The 26,869-nt window shown below is 41.7% G+C and overlaps 1 protein-coding gene across 2 annotated transcripts; it reads left to right on the top strand.

Moving 5' to 3' along the window:
* Window positions 1-9,599: 9,599 nt before the first annotated feature.
* On the top strand, window positions 9,600-26,852 carry LOC135542089 (scm-like with four MBT domains protein 1). Of its 2 annotated transcripts, XM_064968742.1 has the most exons (22): window positions 9,600-9,684; window positions 10,027-10,091; window positions 12,241-12,289; window positions 12,384-12,478; window positions 12,579-12,822; window positions 12,974-13,062; window positions 13,150-13,396; window positions 20,107-20,204; window positions 20,312-20,413; window positions 20,808-20,970; window positions 21,081-21,163; window positions 21,289-21,415; window positions 21,567-21,680; window positions 21,840-21,882; window positions 22,011-22,078; window positions 22,179-22,318; window positions 22,527-22,636; window positions 22,787-22,962; window positions 23,357-23,535; window positions 23,604-23,825; window positions 25,587-25,715; window positions 25,839-26,852. In XM_064968742.1, exons 3-22 carry the CDS (start codon window positions 12,274-12,276, stop codon window positions 25,977-25,979), a joined length of 2,586 nt encoding a protein of 861 aa, XP_064824814.1. In that variant the 5' UTR covers window positions 9,600-9,684; window positions 10,027-10,091; window positions 12,241-12,273; the 3' UTR covers window positions 25,980-26,852. The 2 variants fall into 2 exon arrangements, with proteins under 2 accessions (XP_064824814.1, XP_064824815.1); XM_064968743.1 differs by lacking the exon at window positions 10,027-10,091 and having other exon boundaries at window positions 9,611-9,684.
* The last annotated feature ends 17 nt before the right edge of the window (window positions 26,853-26,869 follow it).

Genomic DNA, 26,869 nt, shown 5'->3' on the forward strand with positions numbered 1-26,869 from the left:
AATATTTATAAAGGGTGTACTTTTTTACTGTCTTCATATTTTACATCTGATTATAATAAACACATTTTTATTTATGGTGATGTGTTTTCCATTATGTTTTGATTGCCTCTATATTTGCAAAATATTGGACACTCATAAATGTATTGTCACAACTTTGCTCCTCAAGAGACACATTCACAGCAAGATGATCTTTTGACCATCGCTGGGCTTGATTTAATTTGATTTATTAGGATCACCATTAGCTGACACCAATGGCTACTCTTACAGGGGTCTGACATATAACGAAAAAACACATTACAGACCAAATACAACTTACGGAGGGCGGTCAATAAGTTGTTTTGGTAGCTGAAGGAATTATTGGATTTCCTTACCCAAATATGACTATTTGGTCATTTCTACGGTCAAACGCCATATGAGTATGGTTTAGTTTAGTTTACGACAACACTAGATAGCTAGCTCAAAATCTAATTTGTCGAACGTACATGGACACTTCCAGAACCAAAATAAAATAAATGGAGAGATCGTCAGATGGACAATTAACCACAAAAGATGGTATGATTTTGGGTACTCCTCTTCAGTATGATTTTGGGTACTCCTCTTCGGTATGATTTTGGGTACTCCTCTTCAGTATGATTTTGGGTACTCCTCTTCAGTATGATTTTGGGTACTCCTCTTCGGTATGATTTTGGGTACTCCTCTTCAGTATGATTTTGGGTACTCCTCTTCAGTATGATTTTGGGTACTCCTCTACAGTATGATTTTGGGTACTCCTCTTCAGTATGATTTTGGGTACTCCTCTTCAGTATGATTTTGGGTACTCCTCTACAGTATGATTTTGGGTACTCCTCTTCAGTATGATTTTGGGTACTCCTCTTCAGTATGATTTTGGGTACTCCTCTACAGTATGATTTTGGGTACTCCTCTTCAGTATGATTTTGGGTACTCCTCTACAGTATGATTTTGGGTACTCCTCTTCAGAATGATTTTGGGTACTCCTCTACAGTATGATTTTGGGTACTCCTCTTCAGTATGATTTTGGGTACTCCTCTTCAGTATGATTTTGGGTACTCCTCTTCAGTATGATTTTGGGTACTCCTCTACAGTATGATTTTGGGTACTCCTCTTCAGTATGATTTTGGGTACTCCTCTTCAGAATGATTTTGGGTACTCCTCTTCAGTATGATTTTGGGTACTCCTCTTCAGTATGATTTTGGGTACTCCTCTTCAGAATGATTTTGGGTACTCCTCTTCAGAATGATTTTGGGTACTCCTCTTCAGTATGATTTTGGGTACTCCTCTTCAGTATGATTTTGGGTACTCCTCTTCAGTATGATTTTGGGTACTCCTCTTCAGTATGATTTTGGATACTCCTCTTCAGTATGATTTTGGGTACTCCTCTTCAGTATGATTTTGGGTACTCCTCTTCAGTATGATTTTGGATACTCCTCTTCAGTATGATTTTGGGTACTCCTCTTCAGTATGATTTTGGGTACTCCTCTTCAGTATGATTTTGGGTACTCCTCTTCAGTATGATTTTGGATACTCCTCTTCAGTATGATTTTGGGTACTCCTCTTCAGTATGATTTTGGGTACTCCTCTTCAGTATGATTTTGGGTACTCCTCTTCAGTATGATTTTGGGTACTCCTCTTCAGTATGATTTTGTACTCCTCTTCAGTATGATTTTGGGTACTCCTCTTCAGAATGATTTTGGGTACTCCTCTACAGTATGATTTTGGGTACTCCTCTTCAGAATGATTTTGGGTACTCCTCTTCAGTATGATTTTGGGTACTCCTCTACAGTATGATTTTGGGTACTCCTCTTCAGTATGATTTTGGGTACTCCTCTTCAGTATGATTTTGGGTACTCCTCTTCAGTATGATTTTGGGTACTCCTCTTCAGTATGATTTTGGGTACTCCTCTTCAGTATGATTTTGGGTACTCCTCTTCAGTATGATTTTGGGTACTCCTCTTCAGTATGATTTTGGGTACTCCTCTTCAGTATGATTTTGGGTACTCCTCTACAGTATGATTTTGGGTACTCCTCTTCAGAATGATTTTGGGTACTCCTCTTCAGTATGATTTTGGGTACTCCTCTTCAGTATGATTTTGGGTACTCCTCTACAGTATGATTTTGGGTACTCCTCTTCAGTATGATTTTGGGTACTCCTCTACAGTATAATTTTGGGTACTCCTCTTCAGTATGATTTTGGGTACTCCTCTTCAGAATGATTTTGGGTACTCCTCTTCAGTATGATTTTGGGTACTCCTCTTCAGTATGATTTTGGGTACTCCTCTTCAGAATGTAACTGTGTGGGGAAATACTGCAATAGGTGATGAAAATGTGGTGAGCACGGACAACAATGCTCACAACTCGCGCCCCTCCAGTCCACAGCTCAGGCCGTTCGTTACCTTACGACCCCAGCACTCCAGTCAAGCCACAGGGGAAAAAGATGAGGCCAAGAGGGTATGTCACTTCTTGAGATGCAAAACAATATTGTAATGCTTTTGACAGCAAAGATAGATGAAAAGGCAAATGGCTTGGAGGACATGGTGAGGGAGAATACGATGAAAATTGAGGCCATGAAAAAAATCTGACTTTATCTTTGAAGAAGTGAAAACCCTCAAAAGTGACATGAAAATGTTAAGAATTTGGCTGATCTCGAAGAAAGGTGAATGAGGCAGAGAGATCTCAGCGCAGTTGGGTGAGGACATCAAATGCAGAGTTGTTGACATCTGTGGAGCTGTCATTCCTGAATCAAAAGCCAAACTTCAGGAAAGTGTAGACATCGTTCATTGTTTGGGAAGAGTCAATGATCAAGACAAGACCGAGGACAACCATCATCCAGTTCACCAACAGATCTACACGGGATCTTCTCTTGGAGGCGAGCGAAGAATTGTGAATTCCTCATCAAGCAAAAATTGAGGTTCACAGAGGATCTGACCTCAGCGGACAAAGTGACAAGAGAGAAACTGTGGCCGATGGTGGCTGCAGCTCAAAAGGCACGGAAAACAGATTTTTTTTGTCGGTGCAAGAGTGATCATCTTTGGGAAAGAAATGCGGCCAGATCAGAATATTTGAGAGAGCGACAGAATCTAACTCGGACAGAACTGTCAGGCCAAAAAGCTGCCTAAGTGCCAGGTGAAAAGCAGCCTTCAATTATAAAAAATGTACACAAACACTTGAATGAGAAAAGGCTGACATGAGAACTGGTAAACTAAACACTAACTCTAGGTGAATAACTGCTTATTGTAAAGTCTACACAATGTCTCCCCCTTGTGGGAGTAAGAATACTTTAGTAACTTTATGACCAGCATTTGTTTGTTTTTGTTGGAGAGGTTAATAATGGGATGGAAATCCTTTTGAGTTATGTATCCTTAGAAAATGCTTATATTAGCATAACAAGGTTGGTTGAAGCTTGTCTTTATCTCTTTGTTCAATTAATGTCAGGGGTGTTCGTAATTTACTGAAATGTAAGGCTATTTTCCTGTATTGCAAACGGTTGAAGGCAGACTTTTACTTTCTACAAGAGACTCATGCTTGTTCTTCCGCTCTATCTTTTAGGAAAGATCAATGGTTTAACGATATCTGGTTATCATATGGCATATGGTTTACTATATGGTTTACTACATGATTCCATATGTGTTATTTCATAGTTTTGATGTCTTCACTATTCACTATATGAATAATACTTCACTATTATTCTACAATGTAGGAAATAGTCAAAATAAAGAAAAACCCTCAAATAAGTAGGTGTGTCCAAACTTCTGACTGGTACTGTACATTTTCTCAACAGGTTATGTATGGTCAATAATATCAACGGCTGCACTGAAATCAAACATTACAGCTCCCACAATCTTATCCATTTCTTTCAACCAATCATCAGTCATTTTTGTCAGTGCTGTACATGTCGAGTGCCCTTCTCTATAAGCATGCTGAAAGTCTGTTGTTAATTTGTTTATGGAGCAGTACAGTGGCTTGCAAAAGCATTTTCGCTGTTTTGTTGCCTTACTACCTGGAATTAAAATAGATTTTTTGGGGGGGGGGGGGGTTGTGTCATTTGATTTACACCATGCCTACCACTTTGAAGATGCAAAATAAAAAAAAATTGTGAAACAAACAAGAAATAACACATAAAAACAGCGTGCATAACTATTCACCCCCCAAAGTCAATACTTTCTAGTGCCACCTTTTGCAGCAATTACAGCTGCAAGTCTCTTGGGGTATGTCTCTATAAGCTTGGCACATTTAGCCACTGGGATTTTTGCCTATTCTTCAAGGCAAAACTGCTCCAGCTCCTTCAAGTTGGATGTGTTTTCTGCTGGTGTACAGAAATATTTAAGTCATACCACAGATTCTCAATAGGGCTTTGACTAGGCCATTCCAAGACATTTAAATGTTTCCCCTTAAAGCGCTCGAGTGTTGCTTTAGCAGTATGCTTAGGGTCATTGTCCTGCTGGAAGGTGAACCTCCATCCCAGTCTCAAATCTCTGGAAGACTGAAACAGGTTTCCCTCAAGGATTTCCCTGTATTTAGCACTATCCATCATTCCTTCAATTCTGACCAGTTTCCCAGTCCCTGCCGATGAAAAACATCCTCTTGGTGTTCTCAGGGTGATGGGAGGTGTTGGGTTTGCACCAGACATAGCGTTTTCCTTGATGGCCAAAAAGCACAATTTTAGTCTCATCTGACCAGAGTACCTTCTTCCATATGTTTGGGGAGTCTCCCACATGCCTTTTGGCGAACACCAAATGTGTTTTCTTATATTTTTCTTTAAGCAATGGCATTTTTCTGGCCACTCTTCCGTAAAGCCCAGCTCTGTGGAGTGCACGGCCTAAAGTGGTCCTATGGACAGATACTCCAATCTCTGCTGTGGAGCTTTGCAGCTCCATCAGGGTTATCTTTGGTCTCTTTATTGCCTTTGATTATTGCCCTCCTTGCCTGGTCCATGAGTTTTGGTGGGCGGCCTTGTCTTGGCAGGTTTGTTGTGGTGCCATATTCTTTCAGTTTTTTAATAATGGATTTAATGGTGCTCCATGGGATGTTCAAAGTTTCTGACAACTCAACCCTGATCTGTACTTCTCCACAACTTTGTCCCTGACCTTTTTAGAGAGCTCCTTGGTCTTCTTGGTGCCACTTGCTTGGTGGTGCCCCTTGCTTAGTGGTGTTACAGACTCTGAGGTCTTTCAGAACAGGTGTAAATATACTGAGATCATGTGACAGATCATGTGACACTTAGTTTGCATACAGGTGGACTTTATTTAACTAATTATGTGACTTCTGAAGGTAATTGGTTGCACTAGATATTTTGGGGATTCATAGCAAAGGGGGTGAATACATATGCATGCACCAATTTTCTGTTTTGTATTATTTTAAATTTTTGAAAAAGGTTATTTTTTTTCATTTCAATTCACCAATTTGGACTATTTTGTGTGTGTCCTTTACATGAAATCCAAATAAAAATCAATTTAAATTACAGGTTGTAATGCAACAAAATAGGAAAAACACCAACAAGGATGAATAGTTTTGCAAGGTACTGTACCTCATGCAGCGCAACACATCTCCTTTGCATAGAGTTGATCAGGCTTTTGATTGTGGCCTGTGGAATGTTGTCCCACTCCTCTTCAATGGCTGTGCGAAGTTGCTGGATATTGGAACACACTATCGATCCAAAGCATCCCAAACATTCTCAATGGGAGACATGTTTGGTGAATATGGAGGCCTTGGAAGAACGGGGCCATTTTCAACCTCCAGGAATTGTATACAGATCTTTGCGACATGGGGCCATGCATTATCACGCTGAAATGTGATGGTGGCAGATGAATCTGTGGCATTGTGTTTTGTCACAAAACTGCACATTTTAGAGTGGCAATTTATTGTCCCAGCACAAGGTGCACTTGTGTAATGATCATGCTGTTTAATCAGTTTCTTGATATTCCAAACCAGTCAGGTGGATGGATTATCTTGGCAAAGTAGAAAATCCCACTAACAGGGATGTAAACAAATTTGTACACAAAATTGGAGAGAACAAAGCTTTTTGTGCGTATGGAAAATGTCTGGGATCTTTTATTTCGGCGCATGAAACATGGGACCTACACTTTACATGTTATTTTCCAATTTGATTAATTTATCAAAACTCCGAATAGAATAGGAATGGAGTTATAGGCCTTCTCAGGCTGGTTATAGGCAGACTATCACTCGACCTGTACCATAGCCCATAAATCCCATCTATCTTATTTAAAAAGGATTGAAGAGAGAAACAGATTATTTGGTTACATTTCAACATATTTATTAGTATAACCAAAGTACAGTAACATAAATTAAATCAAATTGCCTAGTACACACCAAATCGAAAGGCTATTGTACAGAAAAATATGGACAGTCACAAATCACAAATTCAGAACCGCTGGACAGCAACATAATAAACTAATGCACTGATGATTGGGAATGAGATGAGAATGACTGCTAAGGCTTAATCGATTAATTAAATACTAAACAATCCATATTTTCAAATTAAAAGGCCTGATTAACGTGACATCAATAACGCAGCCACATCCCGAGTTCCTGGTGCCGAGACATTCAGAAACGTAAAGGATCGTTTAGAATTTAGTTTAAAAGCTCTGATGAAGTCCAAGAGAACAATAAACACTTTTCAATGAGAAAACAGAAATCCACTTTGGGTAAAACAAATCAAAATAATTTTCTTCTCGAAGATGTAGCCTCTACTGGTGATAAGTTTAAGGAGAACAAAGACGACTTAGCCTACATTTGAAGCTTCTCTATTCGGAATCTTCCCAATTAAGTGGCCTAGCTGTTGTTTAGCTACTTGAAGAGAACTAGGGCCTATCACTCGCAGCCCAGCTCTTCCAAGCATTGTGGAAAAGTGTGCATCGAATTCTACTAAATGAAGAACCAAAATTAGTATAACATCCTGGCATTTAAACCATATTCGATTTTTAGAAAACTCAGATGCTATGATACATTCTATTTTTGCATACTGAGAATGTGTCATGCGCGATTGTGTTGTTTCACAGCTATTAGTTGATTTCAGTAGCGCGTCCCCATCTAATAGATCAGCTTTACATACTCAAACGGCCTACTATTAAGGATGCAAGTATGAGTATTTGGACACATGCACTGCCTTTATCATTGGATGAGTACCACTTCAACGTATTTTGGGGGACAATCATTTCCTCCTCCAGGCTAGATGGTCATCATATTGTACAATTTTTGTCTCCTCTTTTCAAAGGGCTAGATTAGAAGGAGTAGGCTGCAATTTATTCAGCGGAGTAGGCTACTAATTTGTGTCATATTAAAAATTATGTTGGTTATGTCTCCAGTCATATAAAGTGTAATACAATTGCATGAACTATGTTTATAAAAGGTCACATTTTCCCTGTGCAAAAACAGAAGAAATGTCTCTGATAAGGCCTACCCTGTCACTAAGCACTCAGGCATGCAGTGTTCAGAACTGTCTGTTTAGTTTACAGTGATTTGAGTTGTATTATTAGCCTAGATTATGACTATGCAATCTATTCATCACATTAGGAAAAGTAGCCTATCTTACATTAGTCTGCAAATTTGATGATAGATGCATGCAATCCATTATTATGAAGGTGCAATTTTATGGTAGAAAAATAGCTTCCTCAAACTTGAAACTCATAGAAGTTGACATTTAAAGTCGGCCTTGTTCTGACTTGATAGCGTGTTTTATGCATCTATTTCACGTTGCACTGTATATGTGCCGTTCCACAAGTAAATTAGTCAATTTATGAGGTTGATTAGTGGTTGACATTGTATATGCTGTTCCACAGACCTTTAAACCTAATATTTCGGTGATGATACATTTTGTTTATTTTTGCTGTTCTCAAAATAACATTTTTTTGCGTTTTAAATTGTGAATAAAGGCAGTAAATGAGCTTCAACTTCCAAAAAATTCACCCCCCCCCCCACACTCCCCACACCCCACTTTGCCATACCCTAGGTTTGGCTGAACTGACACCACTGCTGTGGTAGGTGGGAAGGTGCAAGTTACCTGAATGTCTTGTATGGTATTTATATTGTATTGGCTTTTGAATAGAATTGACATGTTGATTCTTCTTATTAATGTTAATTTCAAAGTCCACTATATTGATGCATTTAGCTGTTAAAATTATAGGTTTTTTCTTCCAGCGGAGACCCCCAGAAACCCCTGCTAGGTTTCCTCCTCTGGCTTTGGGCTAAGCCCCCAATGTCATCAAATCGTTGTAACGCCCCTGCTTTTGACTGTAGGTTACAATAGGTTGACTACCCTGCCATCTAGCGGCCAGGTTCTACAATTACTATTCATCTCATTGTCTGAGCCTCGGAGGCCGACGACATTCCTGCAGTGCGCACGGCAACTGTCCTCTGAGTCCGCTCCCTCCCTCTCTGCCTGGCATCACATAAACTCACTGCACTAACCAACAATGGTTGAAAAGTTGCATCATTGGGACATCTGCCAAGCTTCCAAGCCTTTAGAAGGCTCATAAAAGCCTGTATAAATTAAGATTATCTCATGTTATGGTTGCATATTATTCTATCCCTAGCAACTCGGACACCATTGACATTTGAGGTTTATATTAGGAATATAAATCCACATCCTTTTTTCCCCTCCAAAATAAAACCACATAGGCACATGCCATGTCTCAAAATGGCACTAGACCTATTTCCCCTTTGATTTATTGATGGTTATCATATCTGCGGCTACTTCTTGTTGGGAAAAAAATATTTAAGAAAGATCAAATCGATTTTGTAAAATTGGAAAGTAATAGGCTAATAAACTGTTGTTTTAATGTTCAAGCCATTCGTACATGTTCATTCTCGCGAATTGATTATTGTTATGCTACATTTATTGAATTGTAGTTATGCCATTTCCATTCTCAACGACTGTGGGACAGCTCAGACATTTTTTTGTTACCAAATGGATTGGTATTTGTGGGGATTAAGCTTTAGCCTATAGAGTCAACAGCCTCGTGGGAACCTGCTTTTACCAACCGGGTCTCTTTATAACGATTTTCAAAACTAGAACACATTGGGTTCGCCATGAAAGCATATTTCTAAAAAAAACTCTACACCCAAACATTTCATAAACACCTTATCACCGCCCAGCCCCCCCAAAAAACGCTGGGAGCGGGGGGGATAATTAATGTGCCGAACAATGGAGCAAAATTAAGCAACATCGAGTTATTTTATGCGGTTTCAGTCAAAAGTCGATATCACCTTGACAGTTTTGTGGAGAAAGAAATGCCATTCAACGAAAGTGGCTCGATTATATAGGCCAATGCAATCCATATTCTAGTTCAACGATTAACAAAGTGTTGAATCCATAAGGGAATTTGCCAAACGTAGGCTAAAGGTTCTTTCTCAATCAACGTTAAAGAAGATTAACATTATTAACATTAGTAAACAACGTTAAAGAAAACATTGTTTTCTGTTTCTTTGCATCTGTTAATTCTGGTTTTTGGATATTAGATTTTTATTGTGTTTGAAGGTGGAAGTCATATTTTTATTCTCAACGCCGACAATATCAGCTCCTCTGGTTTAGAACGTAGATATAGGCGGCAGAACATGCGCAGTGGCAGTTTGTGCCATATTGGAATGAGGTCGTGAACGACTAGGCGGAAAGAGACGGCATCTAAAACCGACTTGAAAAACTATTTACTGGTAAGAATCAGATTTTGTGACCAAATACTCACATACAATATGTTGTTTATTAAGATCTTAATATGATATAATGTCATTTGGTGCTGTCTGCGTCTTTTTTCCCGTCTCTGAAAAAGATGACTCTGGCTCGGTCGAGTGCAAGCGCCCGTATTGCTTAGTATAGCCTATCGCTCAAGCCATGACGTTTCAGTAACTTGACTTGGTCACAGGCGTTTTTAGCATGTGCCGAATCAGCCGCATTCTACTGCGGTGCCGTTGGCTTCTGAACTGACCTATATGGCATAAACACAGAGAGGCTATGAAATACATGTTCTTTATTGCATTCGGTGTTCTTCTCTTTAGTGCACGTTCCAGTGTGAAAGTTGGATCATCGGCGCTCGTGCGTTCAAATTAATATCCATATTGCGGTAAGTAACCTTCTATCGGAATTCCCACAAATGTTGTTATTGTACTTAATCCATTTATTTAGTTGGATATCGCTCCTATATAATAACGGTTGCACAAGCTTGATGGAAGTCTGAGGATGTATTTTATTTTACAAATAGCCTTGCCATTTTATTTTTTATTTTGTTTTAAATTAAATTGTAGTTGATTGAATATGCCTAACAGATCAGGCCTACATTATGCTATATACATTGATATTTCCACGTAGGCTACTCTAAGCACTAAACTGCCCATTTCTCTCCAGGTCCAACTTCCCAGTTATGCAACTTGAGTGATCGCAGCAACATTTTTTCAAATGACCTGCGGCATTAATCTGCAACATTGTTTCAATTGATGTGCATCTATAGCCTAAAATGCTACATTGTTTCTTCCACTTGCCAATGAAATAGCAATGCGAAGTGGGGTTTTTTGCGCAAAACTTTTATATTTACTTCTGCCATTGGTTAATTAAGTTGGAGCTATTTATGGTCAGGCTCTCCTATGGCCATTTACGCGAAAAATCCAGTTCAAAGAACAGTTTCAACACTGCAACAACACTGGGACAACAACAACAACAGTGGGACAACAACACTGCCCTCTGACGTGCAAGGGGCTCACGAACACCCCACTAACATTAGGCCCCTACTTGACATTGGCAACATGCAACCCTGAAATAATACAATCTCTCAAAGAAGAAGTAGCCTATGTGAAGGCAAATTGCTGACAGAAAGGATTCATAAAAAAATAGGCTACTATTATTGTAATTGTGTTACACTTGATGAAAATACTCCCAACAGTCTAACTTTATTCTTGACATAAACCCTTGTCATCAAGACTTCACTTTAATTTAAAGTACATTTCTCAAACCCTTATGTGTTCAATCAATGCATTTATTTTGCTTGCATTTCCTGCCCAGTGATCACCCAGTGACTAAGAGGACTTGATTCAGTCAGCTGCATGCATTCTAGTTTCTCTTTCAGGGCGAGTCAGTGTATTTCTGCTGGTCTAGGTGGAGAGAGTCAGACTGGCAGGGAGACTGGTGGTGTGTGTGGATACTGGGCAGGCCTCTTTCAAACCATAGGGAAAGTTGTTAGTCATCTTGTTCACTTTGGTGATGAACTGAGAGTTTGTTTAACTGAATTAGCTGTGAATTCCCAGAAATATCAGCATAATAAAATAATATTTTATCAACCCCCTCATCCTTCCATTCTCAGCTTCATTCTAACTTGTCTATCTCATATTACAATAAACTTGCTGACATTTTCAATCTTTATCAACAACTGTTAGAATACCTTTTTTTTGTGATCATCGGGTATATTAGAATACACCTCAACAGTGAGGCTTGGCTGTTTGCAAATGGCTAAATGGCTCTGCTGCTCTTTTTATCCTCCCTAGTGTGAGACGTCAGTATGACCTCCAGCACAATGAGGCCCTTTACACTGTCTGTGTGTGTCAGAAAATTCAGTCGGGCTTGGTTGGATAGCTCTGTGTGTGTACTCTGAGGGCGGCAGGGTCGTGGGTGAAAGGATGGGCTGATCCCGGGTCGCGGTGTCCGTGCGGTGGTCAAACGGACCCTGTCTGATGGCTGTCTCTACTTTAATAGAGACATCAGACTTGACAAAGACGGGCCTGACAGCCCTGCTGAATGGAGCAGCAGTGACCGAGCAGCTATCTTCTACCTCCTATACACAAACCTCTCAGCTATTGTCATTTCCAATGCTCTCTCATGCCCAGTATATAAATGCCATTTCTCTTTTGTGGTTCAATTCTTTAATCTGCTTTGTTGTCACAGACTGGCTATAAGCCTACAGCTCAACTTTGGTTCAAAGTTATCGTGTCTTTAAGAGGCCTCACTCATGCTTTTAGAAACTTAGCTAGAAGGATCATTTGTATTTTCAAAACCCTTACCTAAATGTTCTCAGTTTCACTTCTTTCACACACACTAACTAAACTTTGTTTATGCTTTTGTTTGGCAATCCCCATCAACTTTCACAAAAATAAATGTAATCACTGGACAAATTACATCTCTTTCACCAGCTGTACCACTTTTACCAACCACCCACTATTCTTACTTGCTCTCCTGATTTTGGCTGTCAAACACAAATAATAATCCAGCTCTCCTTTCTTCCCCAGAGCTTCGAGACTTGGCCTGTGGGAGGAGCTAACATGAGTCACGAGTCTGGTGAGTAATTACATGGACCTCCAGCTTTGTTACTGGTGACGAGGGCTTTCTAACGTAACAAAATGAACTGAACTGGTGTATGTGTGTGTTGCAGATGAGGACTCGAGTCAGCACGTGTCTGACTTTAACTGGGATGAATATCTGGAGGAAAACGGGACCTTGTCTGTGCCCCACCATGCCTTCAAACACGTAAGTACTGAGACCGCTCACAATCCTCTCATAACCACACACAATACTCACACACTCTTGATCCCAAATCCACCTTGTAAGATATTTCAACATCCCCCAGGTGGACCAGGGCTTGCAGACAGGGTTGACTCCAGGTATGAAGCTGGAGGTGTGTGTGCGTTCAGAGCCTGACCAACCCTACTGGGTGGCCACCATCATCACCACCTGTGGCCAGCTGCTCCTCCTGCGCTACGAGGGTTACCACGATGACCGCCGCGCTGACTTCTGGTGTGACATCATGACAGCGGACCTCCACCCCCTGGGCTGGAGCCGGCAGCAGGGCAAGCCCATGAGACCCTCCGAGGGTAAGATAACTATGGCTGGGGAGGAAACTCAGTTGGACGGGTGTTGTTTTACAAGGGTTATTACAGTAAAATCTAAAATGTTGTTTTCTAAAAACATTTCTGAGGTTTCTTTCCATATTCTGTAATCGTGCCTCTCCATCGCCCTCCTCAGGTGTGAGAGAGAAGCAGCCAGACTGGGAGGGCATCCTGGAGAAAGCCCTGGCTGAGAAGTGCAGTGCACCTGCCAACCTGCTGGAAGGGGTAAGGGGGTGCTCAGTTATAAACTGGAACAACTGGGAATGTATGACAGATAGGCAAGGGTTTTGAACTCCGTGTGTGTGGCCTCAGCGTCGTAAGGACCCAGTGGACCTGATGTCTCCAGGCTGCAGTGTGGAGCTGCAGGACAGTTTTGACCCTGGGGTGGCGTGGGGCGCTGAGGTGGAGGAGAATGTGGGTGGCAGGCTGAGACTACGACTAGCAGGCACAGAGGGGCTCCCTGAAATACACTCCACCCTCTGGCTCTACTACCTGCACCCCCGCCTCCACCCACCTGGCTGGGCCAAGGAGCATGGCTGCACCCTCAGGCCTCCTTTAGGTAAGCTGATCCTCTTTTCAAAAAGACCTTGGGGAAATTCAGTTTGAACCTTTTCACGTGTGTTCCACAAATCTCTAACGGTCGCCCCAATGTTTCTTTTATATGTGTAATGTCAGAATGCATTCACTGTTCCAAAATGGGATTGTTACACAACCCACACTGTCCTCAAACCAAGGCACACTGCCTGCTATTTATCTATAGGCTATGTTTTAACTTATCAATTTCAAGTTATTTTCAAACAAGTTTTATTTTCTATCAACAGTTTCAATTGAGGTGTGTTCCGCCGCCTCGTTAATTCACATAAGTAGTAGCCCATTTCACTGTTGTGGACAATTTATATTTGAGGCTTTATTGAGCTGGACAAACTTCTCTCTTCGAGGAGATCCCAAACACTTCCCAAGTGTTTACCCAGATCAAATATGCAGACATTTGCATATCTCCAGTCAGAACACAAAACTTTTTTCCCCTGGCATATTATCCAGCTGGCGCCCACATTGCCTTTATATTAGTTTTCCTTACTAATAAAAACTTTGGACGTGTGTGTTCCTATCAAAGTAAGTGCCTTATTACGTTATCATTATAGTTTCTTTATTGTGATGTAATTTCTACTGTAGCACACCGTACATACAGTTGGAAGTTTACATAGTCGTGACAAAGTTTTGGGAATGACACAAATATTAATTTTCACAAAGTCTGCTGCCTCAGTTTGTATGATGGCAATTTGCATATACTCCAGAATGTTATGATCACATGAATTGAAATTAATTGAAAAGCCCCTCTTTGCCATGCAAATGAACTGAATCCCAAAAAACATTTCTACTGCATTTCAGGCCTGCCACAAATGGACCAGCTGACATCATGTCAGTGATTCTCTCATTAACACAGGTATGAGTGGCTGGAGATCACTCTGTCATGCTGATTGAGTTTGAATAACAGACTGGAAGCTTCAAAGGAGGGTGGTGCTTGGAATCATTGTTATTCCTCTGTCAACCATGGTTACCATGAGGTAACCAGAGGCAGGTGGACAAACAATGAAACATATGCCGTCATCATTGCTTTGCACAAAAAGGGCTTCACAGGCAAGGATATTGCTGCCAGTAAGATTGCACCTAAATCAACCATTTATCGGATCATCAAGAACTTCAAGGAGAGCGGTTCAATTGTTGGGCACCCTGAAGCCTTATTCACAAGAAAGTCCAGCAAGCGCCAGGACCGTCTCCTAAAGTTGATTCAGCTGCTGGATCGGGGCACCCACCAGTACAGATCTTGCTCAGGAATGGCAGCAGGCAGGTGTGAGTGCATCTGCACGCACAGTGAGGCAAAGACCTTTGGAGGATGCCTGATGTCAAGAAGGGCAGCAAAGAAGCCACTTCTCTCCAGGAAAAACATCAGGGACAGACTGATATTCTGCAAAAGGTACAGGGATTGGATTGCTGAGGACTGGGGTAAAGTCATTTTCTCTGATGAATCCCCTTTCCGATTGTTTGGGGCATCCGGAAAAAAACTTGTCCGGAGAAGACGAAGTGAACGCTACCATCAGTCCTGTGTCCTGCCAACAGTAAAGCATCCTGAGACCATTCATGTGTGGGGTTGCTTCTCAGCCAAGGGAGTGGGCTCACTCACAATTTTGCCTAAGAACACAGCCATGAATAAAGAATGGTACCAACACATCCTCCGAGAGCATCTTTTCCCAACCATCCAGGAACAGTTTGGTGACGAACAATGCCTTTTCCAGCATGATGGAGCACCTTGCCATAAGGCAAAAGTGATAACTAAGTGGCTTTGGGAACAAAACTTCAATATTTTGGGTCCATGGCCACTCAACTCCCCAGACCTTAATCCCATTGAGAACTTGTGGTCAATCCTCAAGAGGCAGGTGGACAAACAATAACCCACAAATTCTGACAAACTCCAAGCATTGACTATGCAAGAATGGACTGCCATCAGGCAGGATGCCAGGGTGAATTGCAGAGGTCTTGAAAAAGAAGGGTCAACATTGCAAATATTGACTCTTTGCATCAACTTCATGTAATTGTCAATAAAAGCCTTTGACACTTATATAATTCTTGTAATTATACTTCAGTATTCCATAGTAACATCTGACAAAATATCTAAAGACACTGAATCAGCAAACTTTGTGAAAATTAATATTTGTGTCATTCTCAAAACTTTTGGCCATGACTACACCTTAGCCAAATGCATTTAAACTAAATTTTTCACAATTCCTGACATTTAATCCTAGTAAAAATTCCCTTTCTTAGGTCAGTAAGGATCACCACTTTTATTTTAAGAATGTGAAATGTCAGAATAATAGTAGAGTGATTTATTTCATCACATTCCCAGTGGGTCAGAAGATTACATACTCAATTAGTATTTGGTAGCATTGCCTTTAAATTGTTTAACTTGGGTCAAATGTTTTGGGTTGCCTAACACAAACCACTATACGTTGGGTGAATTTTGGCCCATTCCCCCTGACAGAGCTGGTGTCACTGAATCTGGTTTGTAGGCCTCCTTGCTCGTACACGATTTTCAGTTCTGCCCACAACTTTTCTATAGGATTGAGGTCAGGACTTTGTGATGGCCACTCCAATACATTGACTTTGTTGTCCTTAAGCTATTTTTCCACAACTTTGGAAGTATGCTTGGGGTCTTTGTCCGTTTGGAAGACCCATTTGCGACCAAGCTTTAACTTCCTGACTGATGTCTTGAGATGTTGCTTCAATATATCCACAGAATTTTCCTACCTCATGATGCCATCTATTTTGTGAACTGCACCAGTCCCTCCTTCAGCAAAGCACCCCCACAACATGATGCTGCCACCCCTGTGCTTCACGGTTGGGATGGTGTTCTTCAGCTCACAAACCTCCCCCTTTTTGCTCCAAACATAACAATGGTCATTATGGCCATATTTTTGTTTCATCAGACCAGAGGATATTTCTCCAAAAAGTACGATCTTTGTCCCCATGTGCAGTTGCAAACCGTAGTCTGGCTTTATGGCGGTTTTTGAGAAGTGGCTTCTTCCTTGCTGAGTGGCCTTTCAGGTCATGTCGATATAGGACTCGTTTTACTGTTGATATAGATACTTTTGTACCTGTTTCCTCCAGTATCTACACAAGGTCCTTTGCTGCTGTTCTGGGATTGATTTGCACTTTTTGCAAAGTATCTTTCTGAACGTGTCTCCTTCCTGAGCGGTATGATGGCTGCATGGTCCCATGTTGTTTATACTTGCATATTATTGTTTGTACAGATGAACGTGGTACCTGCAGGCATTTGGAAATTGCTCCCAAGGATGAACCAGACTTGTGGAGGTCTCCAATTCTTTTTCTGCGGCCTTGGCTGATTTCTTTTTGATTCAAATTATGTCAATTAGCCTATCAGAAGCTTCTAAAGCCATGACATAATTTTCTGGAAATTTCCAAGCTGTTTAAAAGCACAGTCAACTTGTAAACGTCTAATGTAAACGTCTAATCCCCTGGAATTGTGATACAGTGAATTATAAGTTAAGTAAATCTGTCTGTTAACAATTGTTGGAAAAAGTACTTGTGTCATGCACAAAGTAGATGTCCTAACCGAATTGCCAAAACTATAGTTTGTTAACAAGAAATTTGTGAGTGGTTGAAAAATGAGATTTAATGACTCCATCCTAAGTGTATGCAAACTTCCGACTTCAACTGTATGTATGGAGCAAAATATATTTACTGTTTTATTCACATTTTCAAGTACTTTTGACAAATCATGCATTCCGATTCTTGCATAGATTATAATGGACACACACACTATATTTATAAAATCATATGGACACCCCTTCAAGTAAGTGTATTTGGCTATTGCAAACACACCCGTTGCTGACAGATGTACCAAATCGAGCATAAAGCCATGCAATCTCCGTACAGAAACATTGGCAGTAGAATGACCTTCCTAAAGAGCTCATTGACTTTCAACATGGCACCCACATAAGATGCCACCTTTCTAACAAATCACTTCGTCAAATTGTTGCCCCGGTCAACTGTAAGTCCTGTTATTGTGAAGTGGAAATGTCTAGGAGCAACAACAGCCGAGAACGGGACCACTGAGTGCTGAAGCGCGTCGTGCGAAAAAATAGTCTGTCGTTCGTCGGAAGCTTCATTAAATGGGTTTCCGTGGCCAAGCCTAAGCTCACCTTGCGTAATGCCAAGTGTTGGCTGGAGTGGTGTTAAGCTCGTAGCCATTGGCGTCTGGAGCAGTGGAAACGCATTCTCTGGAGTGAAGAATCACACTTCACCATCTGTCAGTCCGACGGATTAATCTGGGTTTGGCAGATGCCGAGAACGCTACCTGCCCGAATGCATAGTGCCAACTGTAAAACGTGATGGAAGAGGAATAATGGTCTGGGGCTATTTTTCGGCGTTTGGGCTAGGCCCCTTAGTTCCAGTGAAGGGAAGTCTTAACGCTACAGCATACAATGACATTCAAGACGATTCTGTGCTTCCAACTTTGTGGCAACAGTTTGAGGAAGGCCATTTCTTGTTTCAGAATGACAATGCGAGGTCCATACAGAAATGGTTTATTGAGATGATAGGTGTGGAAGAACTTGACTGGCTGCACGGTGCCCTGACCTCAACCCCATCGAACACCTTTGGGATGAATTGGAATGCCGACTGCGAGCCAAGCCTAATTGCCCAACATCTGTGTTCGACCTCACTAATGCTTGTGGCTGAATGGAAGCAAGTCCCCGCAGCAATGTTGCAACATCTAGTGGAAAGCCTTCCCAGAAGAGTAGAGGCTGCAAAGGGGGGACCAATTCCATATTAATGTCCATGATTTTGGAATGAGATGTTCGATGAGCAGGTGTCCTCTTACTTTTGGTCATGTAGTGTATGGCATGTAAAATACTTTTTGGAAAGTTGTACTGATTATGATGAGCGAATGCCAGCTATGTGTGGCGCCATGTTTGTTGACATCAAATAAAGCTTTCTGGTTGTCACGTAAATATCTGACCAAAGATGTTATAACAAAACAAGGTAAAGGGATGGTTCACTCAACTGACTTCGATTGTAACTATCGTTACTCCAGGTTGCTAGCTCAGACACCCCCCCTTCCAGGGTTTTTAATTTTTTTATTTAGCGTATAATCTTCTCCTGTTTTTGCCCCCCGAATATTGATAAATCCCCCATCACAGTAATATTTCCTGCATCATATCCCCCCACAATACCTTACCCCATTTCTGCCCCTTATCGACTTGAAATCCCCCACAAATTAAATGAACCCCCCCCTCCCACACACACACACACACACACACACACACACACACACACACACACACAAACCATCTGTTGTTGAAATTCTTACGCAGGGGCACTCAAAGTCAATCTTAAATGAATCATTGTTTATTTGTCAGCGTGCTGGACGGGTTCCAACCAACTCAATGCACCATACTACACATGTCAATCAGGAGCTCTGCTTGGGCAGACCCAGCAGTTGTCTTTTATATATGGCTATACACAGACACAGTTATATTTACAAGATTTAGCATAATTAATTAATCATTACTGTTTTGTTTCATTCATGTGACCAACCAATACTGTTTCATAACATGCGACAGACCAATACCTCACAAGGCTTCTCTCTAAACTGAGACCTTAACTGAGATATCTTTAGTTCGTTCTCAAAACAACATCTGGCCGTACTGCCAAATTGCAGCTACTGATAAATGAGGATTTGTACAGTCAGCCACTTGCATGAACACAGAAATTGGCTTATCGAACAGCACATGAAAAGAACACAGAAATGAGTTATAAGAAAAGCACAAACATTAAAATTCCCATTACACATCCTAAAATGGTTTTAACTAAATCTGGCAACCCTGTTTAGCTTTCACACTATGGTTAGGCTATGCAGGAGGCTTTTATTTGGTGGTGGTGATCTGTGAGTTGATAACATTTTATTTGATATGTGATTTGTCTAACACTGTAAATGACTTGTCAAGTCATGTACTCCGGTTCTTGTAGACGCTGTAACAAGTACATTGAAGATTTGTGATATGCTGAAAAGTGGCCAAACAAAGTTAATATTTTTTAGACAATGGTTGCAGCCATCTTTGACTTTGACTTAGTTAATTTGTGTCTTATAGTGAATGTCATTCTGGGATTATGGAGTTTTCACTTGTCAAGCATAAACAAACATGGCTGCCATCATAAAGAATTTACCTGCTGTTATCTTAGCTGACATGCATGTCTTTTCTAAACAATATTACATTTCTCCCTTGTGCTCACCAGAGATATAGTACATTGCAAACAAGTCTAGCAGTTAGGTTGCTAACTTATGTAAAAAAAAAAAAAAATCTCAGCACAACCTATTATTTAGACTGGTAATGGAATGAGTTTGGCTGTGGATGTGTTCTGTGTGATGCTTGGATGACAAAGTTTGTGTTTTATCTTTTACAATAAAAGGTGAAATTGAGGAATAAAGTTGTGAATACCTTTTTTATTTCCTATCAGTACATAACAACATTGTTTCTCAGACAGCAATGCAGTTTAGACATGTTGGTTGCATCCTGCATTCTGTTGCTACTTGTTATTTGTGATGGTAAGCTGCAGGGACCACTCAACAATGATAACAAATATGTGTTGTTATGCATCAAAGGGCTAAGATGCAAACATAATTTCTGAATAAATCGAAGGTTGTGGTTTTTACTGTTTTGACGTGATAGTGTGTGTGTGTGCTTGTTCCAGCCCTGGTCGCCCTGCACACAGAAGAGAAGTGGGAGGAGGTCAGACAGAGGATGATTGATCAGCCTCATGATGAAGCCCTCTGTGAGGAGTTCTATAAGGTGATGGCACTACCAAGCACTATTTACTAACATTACAAGGGTCTGTGCAATATTAAAATAATAAGCCATCACTGTGTGGTGTGTGTGTGTGTGTGTGCGTGCATCAGGACCGGCCTGTCATCGCTGCCCACTGCTTCACTGAGGGGATGAAACTGGAGGCCGTTGACCCTGCATCCCCATTCTGCATCAGTCCTGCCACCGTTACCAAGGTAACAACCTCTTTACTGTCCCCCTCTCACCTCAGGCTCCTGGATTTGTCTGAATGCGTCCTTCCCAGGCCAAAATGAATGACTGGGTTGGATGATGGCAGTACAGTAATGAAGGTACTCCACCCAACAGTTTCCACCATATCGTTGCTGCCTATTCAGTCCACTCAGATCAGTGTTCACCTCAGGGCTAGGAGAGTAAAGATGAATCCTGACATAGTACCCATATAAACTCTGGGAGTCTATCCACTCCATGCGGAAGTGGGTAGTCAGTGAGATACAGTATGGTTGTGTATGGGGCTAGCTTTGGGTGTGCTATGGTCATGGAGGAAGGGTAGGGTAACTACTGCATAGAGCCAACATGAATATGAGATCATAACCTACCTCTTCTCTTCAGGTGTTCAGTGACCAGTACTTCCTGGTAAAGATGGACAATCTCTGTGGTGATGATTTGGTGCCAGAAGGCAGTGGGAAGTCCTTCTTGTGTCACAGGGACAGTCCTGGGATCTTTCCCGCCCAGTGGAGCCTGAAGAATGGTCTCCCGCTCAGCCCCCCTCCAGGTGAGGGAACACTAGTAACATTTACAGAACTACTTTTAAAACTGTGCTTTTTTTTTACGTTAAGCTAATTGTATTGTGGTATCTCTCCCTCTCTCTCTCCGGTTGTGTAGGGTACCAGGGGCAGGACTTTGACTGGGCAGACTACCTGAAACAGAGTGAGGCCGAGGCAGCACCACAACACTGCTTCCCCACAGTGAGTCATGCGCTGTCTGACAAACGGCCTCATAGAACAATGCATGTTATAACATGAGTGTATAGCATGGATGAACAGGGGCAATGAATAATCTCTCTCACCTGAAGTCTCTCTGTCTCTCTCAGGAACAGTCTGATCACAGCTTTAAAGAGGCCATGAAACTGGAAGCGGTCAACCCACTCTCACCTGAGCACATTCATGTGGCATCAGTAATCAAGGTTAAAGGGCAACATATCTGGCTTGGCCTGGAAGGTGAGAACCCGTAGCTACGCCTCATCTGGGCCCTGCGTTTTTCAAGCTTAGTTTGAGACCATTTAAGTGTGAGCTTGTTCACAATGATGGTATTGATATTAGATCATTAATAAGTTGTGTGATTAAATCATTTGTGTCCCTGTGTGTCCAGGGCTGAAACAGGCTATGCCAGAGCTTATAGCTCATGTGGACTCGTTGGACATCTTTCCTGTCAGCTGGTGTGAGACCAACGGTTACCCTTTGCTGTACCCCATCAAGCCCGAAGGTGGGCGTCCCAAAATAGGATCCCTCTGTGTTCCTCTCTCTAATCTGAAGGGGTGCCATGCCACAATATGCATGGAATTGTTAATATTGCAGTCACAATATTTGACAGTACTGTGTATAGTTTCAGTAGTTTTCATGTTGATTATACATTGTCTTACAGTTGAGAAGCAGAGGAGGATTGCTGTGGTGCAGCCTGAGAAACAGTAAGTAGGCCTATGGGAAAGGAAGGACTCTTATCATTGGCTGTTCATTGGCTGTTTGTCCAGTTTTGATTGGTTAATATTCCAGTCCCGTGCACTTTGACCACTAACCTGTATCTTTGTCCCTAAAGCCGAGCTCCACCCAAATCCGCAACGCCTGATGCACTCAAGCAGCAGATGACCAGCCAATCAGAGACTGGTGAGTGTTCTCTTTCTCATCTAGACATCCCAGACAAATACATTAGGATTGTTTCTGAGGTGAGGCACAGCTATTACATTGTGTGATGTTCTTTGTACAGGACAGGGGAACGGGAAGTACTGCTGTCCTAAGATCTACTTCAACCACCGCTGCTTTTCTGGCCCCTACCTGAACAAGGGCCGCATCGCTGAGCTGCCCCAGTTTGTCGGCCCTGGCAACTGTGTACTGGTGCTCAAAGAGGTGAGGAGCACCCGAGTGGGATCGGAAAACCATACTACACAATATTATAACTATATTACAATATACTCAAAGGTAAACTACTCAATTCTTCTAAAAACTGGTTAGTAATTGAGCAAAATTGTACTATCCCTAAAGATCACTTCCCACTTTGAATAGTATCCATGCTAATCCGTTCATGTCTCTCGCCATCTCCCTGTGTCCTATCCAGGTGTTGACTCTGCTGATCAACTCTGCCTATAAGCCCAGCCGAGTGCTCAGGGAGCTGCAGCTGGACCAGGAGAACCGCTGGCACGGCCATGGAGAGACGCTCAAAGCCAAGTGAGGAACGCATTCTCTGTCATTAACATCATTACGTTTGTAACTTTTCTGCTCCTATTTGTGCTTGAGTTGATTTTATTAAAGTGTGTACTGGACCTGGCTAAGCAGTCCTAGTGTTGCTAACCTGAGGATCTATTTTTTGGCTGGCAGGTACAAGGGAAAGAGTTACCGAGCTACGGTGGAGATAGTGCGTACAGCAGACTGCGTGGCTGAGTTTTGTAGAAAGACCTGCATGAAGCTGGAGTGTTGCCCAAACCTGTTTGGATCTCGCATGGTTCTGGAGCACTGCTCAGAGAACTGTTCTGTGCTCACCAAGACCAAATACAGTACGTGTCACCGGTGTTTGACTTGAACTGTAATAGGTGCCGGTAATCATTTTGGGTGCTTTTACTGTTTATATTTAGATGCAGGCACTCCACAATACTTTTGAGTTAATATTCTATAAGAGGGACAGGAGCTCAAGCAGTAGAACAGTTGACGTGCCGTACTCTGGTGAGCCCCTGCCCTAATCAATCACTCTAGATCTAATGCATATCTGTGAAAACAGGTATTAAAATAGCTGGTGTTATTGAGATCAAGCTGATATGCAGGGGGAAAAATCTAAGGGAACCAGTGTCTGTTTTTATGTGTACTTAGATGAATAAACAATATTGATTGTAAAGTATTGGATGCATAATGCTCAGGAGGACAAAGATTGTAATATTGATTTTTTTTCTACAGCTTATTACTACGGTAAGAAGAAGAGTAGGCGAGTGGGCCGCCCACCAGGGGGGCACTCTAACCTGGAAGGGGGGGTGAAGAGGAGAGGTAGGAGGAGGAAGAGGAGGAAGCAACTCTTCGTCCATAAGAAGAGACGCTCCTCAGCCTCACTGGACAACACACCTGCCGGTTCACCACAGGTAACACACACACACACCTCTATATATCCAGACATCTTTAAACTGAACCATCCCTTTCTCTAACACAGGGGAGTGGAGAGGAGGAGGATCTGGATGATGAGGACTCTCTGAGTGACGATACTGGCTCTGAACTCCAGGATGATCAGGATGATTCAGAATATTCCATTGGGAAGTCACAGCCACCCACCCCGTCCCCTTCTCCTCCTGCAACGCCCCGGCCAACCCGAAAGCGCAGGAAACCTCACTCCCCATCATACTCTGATGATGAGAACCACCCACCTTCACCAAAGGTATACTACTGTGCCTTGACTTTTTGTTTGTTCACTGTTAATACAGTGGCTTGCTAAAGTATTCACCCCCCTAGGCATTTTTCCTATTTTATTTCCTTACCACGTGGAATTAAAATGACTTTTTGGGGGGGTTTGTATCATTTGATTTACACAACATGCCTACCACTTTGAAGATGAAAAAAATAAATAATTGTGAAACGAACAAGAAATTCAAAATAAAAAATCTTGAGCGTGCGTAAATATTCACCCCCCCCCCCCCCCCAAAAGTCAATACTTTGTAGAGCCACCTTTTGCAGCAATTACAGCTGCAAGTCTCTTGGGATATGTCTCTATAAGCTTGGCACATCTAGCCACTGGGATTTTTGCCCATTCTTTAAGGCAAAACTGCTCCAGCTCATTCAAGTTGGATGGGTTCCGCTGGTGAACAGCATCTTTAAATCAAGCCACAGGTTCTCAATTGGATTGAGGTCTGGGCTTTGACTAGGCCATTCCAAGACATTTAAATGTTTCCCCTTAAACCACTTGAGTGTTGCTTTAGCAGTATGCTTAGGGTCATTGTCCTGCTGGAAGGTGAACCTCCATCCCAGTCTCAAAACTCTGGAAGACTGAAACAGGTTTCCCTCAAGGATTTCCCTGTATTTAGCACCATCCATCATTCCATAAATTCTTACCAGTTTCCCAGTCACTGCCGATGGAAAAAGATCCCCACAACATGATGCTGCCACGACCATCACTGTGGGGATGGTGTTCCTTCGGGGTGATGGTGTTATCTCGGGGTGATGAGAGGTGTTTGGTTTGCGCCAGACAATGTTTTCCTTGATGGCCACAAAGCACCATTTTAGTCTCATCTGGCCAGAGTACTTTCCATATGTTTGGGGAGTCTCCCACATGCCTTTTGGCAAACACCAAACATGTTTGCTTATTCTTTTCTTTAAGCAATGGCTTTTTCTGGCCACTCTTCCGTAAAGCCCAGCTCTGTGGAGTGCCCGGCTTAAAGTGGTCCTATGGACAGCTACTCCAATCTCCGCTGTGGAGATTTGCAGCTCCTTCGGGGTTATTTTTGGTATTTTATTTGCCTCTGATTAATGCCCTCCTTGCCTGGTCTGTGAGTTTTGGTGGGCGGCCCTCTCTTGGCAGGTTCGTTAGTAATGGTGCTCCGTGGGATGTTCAAAGTTTCTGATATTTAAAAAAAACCCAACCCTGATCTATACTTCTCCACAACTTTGTCCCTGACCTGTTTGGAGAGCTCCTTGGTCTTCATGGTGCCGCTTGCTTGGTGGTACCCCTTGCTTAGTGGTGTTGCAGACTCTGAGGCCTTTCAGAACAGGTGTATATATACTTGGATCATGTGACACTTAGATTGCACACAGGTGAACTTTATTAACTAATTGTGACTTCTGAAGGTAATTGGTTGCACCAGATCTTATTTAGGGGCTTCATAGTAAAGGGGGTGAATACATATACATGCACCACTTTTCTGTTTTTTTTTTTTTTTATATAATTTTTTAAAACATGTTATTTTTTCACTTCACGAATGTGGACTATTTTGTGTATGTCCATTACATGAAATCCAAATTTAAAAAAAAAAACATTTAAATGACATGTTTTAATGCAACAAAATAGGAAAAACACCAAGGGGGGTGAACACTTTTGCAAGGCACTGTATATACCCTACGTTGTATTGTCCAGACTTTATTGTCCCTTTTCAAGTTAAAAAAACATAATTAACTACATCTTTGTGTCTTGCATGTTGTTTTGCAGCGCTCAAGAAGTGAGGCTCCCCAGAAGCTGTGTTTGGACACCAGTCCCCTAGAGTGGAGTGTGACTGATGTGGTGCGTTTCATCAGGACCACTGACTGTGCTCCCCTGGCTCGCATTTTCCTGGATCAGGTAATAATTACACACACAGACACACACACACAATAATTATCTTTAGTGTATAACTGTGTGTACACTGTGGCCTACATCCATGACCATTGTTGTCTTACCCCATGACCGTGCTTGTGTTTTCAGGAGATTGATGGACAGGCTCTGCTCCTTCTCAACCTGCCCACGGTGCAGGAGTGTATGGACCTGAAACTGGGACCAGCCATAAAGCTGTGTCACCATATCGAAAAGGTCAAACTGGCATTCTACCAGCAATTTGCTACGTAGCTGAGGGTTCTAAAATAAGAGACACTTTACATAGTCAGTAACCTGAAATGATTCCATAACTGATCTACCACTGGACATCCTTTGGACCCTGCACCCAGGCCCAGCACAACAGCAGCAGCAGTCAGGCATGGATATCAGATGATTCAAGACTTGCATTGTTTCTTTGCAATTTCTACTGTATGGTCAGAGAGGGGTTTACCCCGCTTTATTCTAGGCAAAGACCTCTCATGTGGATATTCATATTCAGGTTTGTCACCCACAGTCTCAAAATGACTCCTGGTTTCATTTGATCAACTTGCAAGCATGGACAATGCAAGGTTCGAAGCACAAAGACAAATAAACCACTGTACTATATTGTGGTATGCAAAGTGTATCTAACAGGGTGTATTTGTGTATAGTGTACATATTTAAAAGCTATTCTAGTACAACAGGGTGATTAATGGTTATAGCTTGATTTTCTACAAAACATATTTGCTTTGAAAGTATTTGTGAAGACCTTCATTCAAAACAGCCTTTTGGTTTTCTCTGAAAATGATTTGAACTTATAATCATATTGAAGACATTAGGGCCTGTGGTAAAAGCATTTAGGTGTTTTTGGAGCAGAAATCAGATACATTTTATAGTTTTACCTTTTCCTACAACCCTTGGTAGATTACTTGGTATTGTGTGGTATTTTATTTTCGTTAGCCAACTAACTCTTTGCTGTGTTTTTAGTTTCCCTCGTTTACCCGTCTCTGCCACTGAGATCAACTATATTTTACAGGAGATACAATTGATTAATTTAACTGTATATGTTTGTGGAATATGATATTTAAGAGAATATGGAATAAAAGCCTGAATCTCTTCCCCATGAGATTCACGATCTTTCCTACACTTCCCATGATGACGTT

Source organism: Oncorhynchus masou, chromosome 6 (genome assembly GCF_036934945.1).
Source record: "Oncorhynchus masou masou isolate Uvic2021 chromosome 6, UVic_Omas_1.1, whole genome shotgun sequence".
NCBI classification, from domain to species: Eukaryota; Metazoa; Chordata; class Actinopteri; order Salmoniformes; family Salmonidae; genus Oncorhynchus; species Oncorhynchus masou.

What these genes read in the sequence shown, in the direction of transcription:
- LOC135542089 (XM_064968742.1), top strand. An exon ending in CCCACCATGCCTTCAAACAC is followed by an intron (nt 12,479 to 12,578) that starts GTAAGTACTGAG and finishes AACATCCCCCAG; the next exon opens with GTGGACCAGGGCTTGCAGAC. An exon ending in GTGGTGCAGCCTGAGAAACA is followed by an intron (nt 21,883 to 22,010) that starts GTAAGTAGGCCT and finishes TTGTCCCTAAAG; the next exon opens with CCGAGCTCCACCCAAATCCG.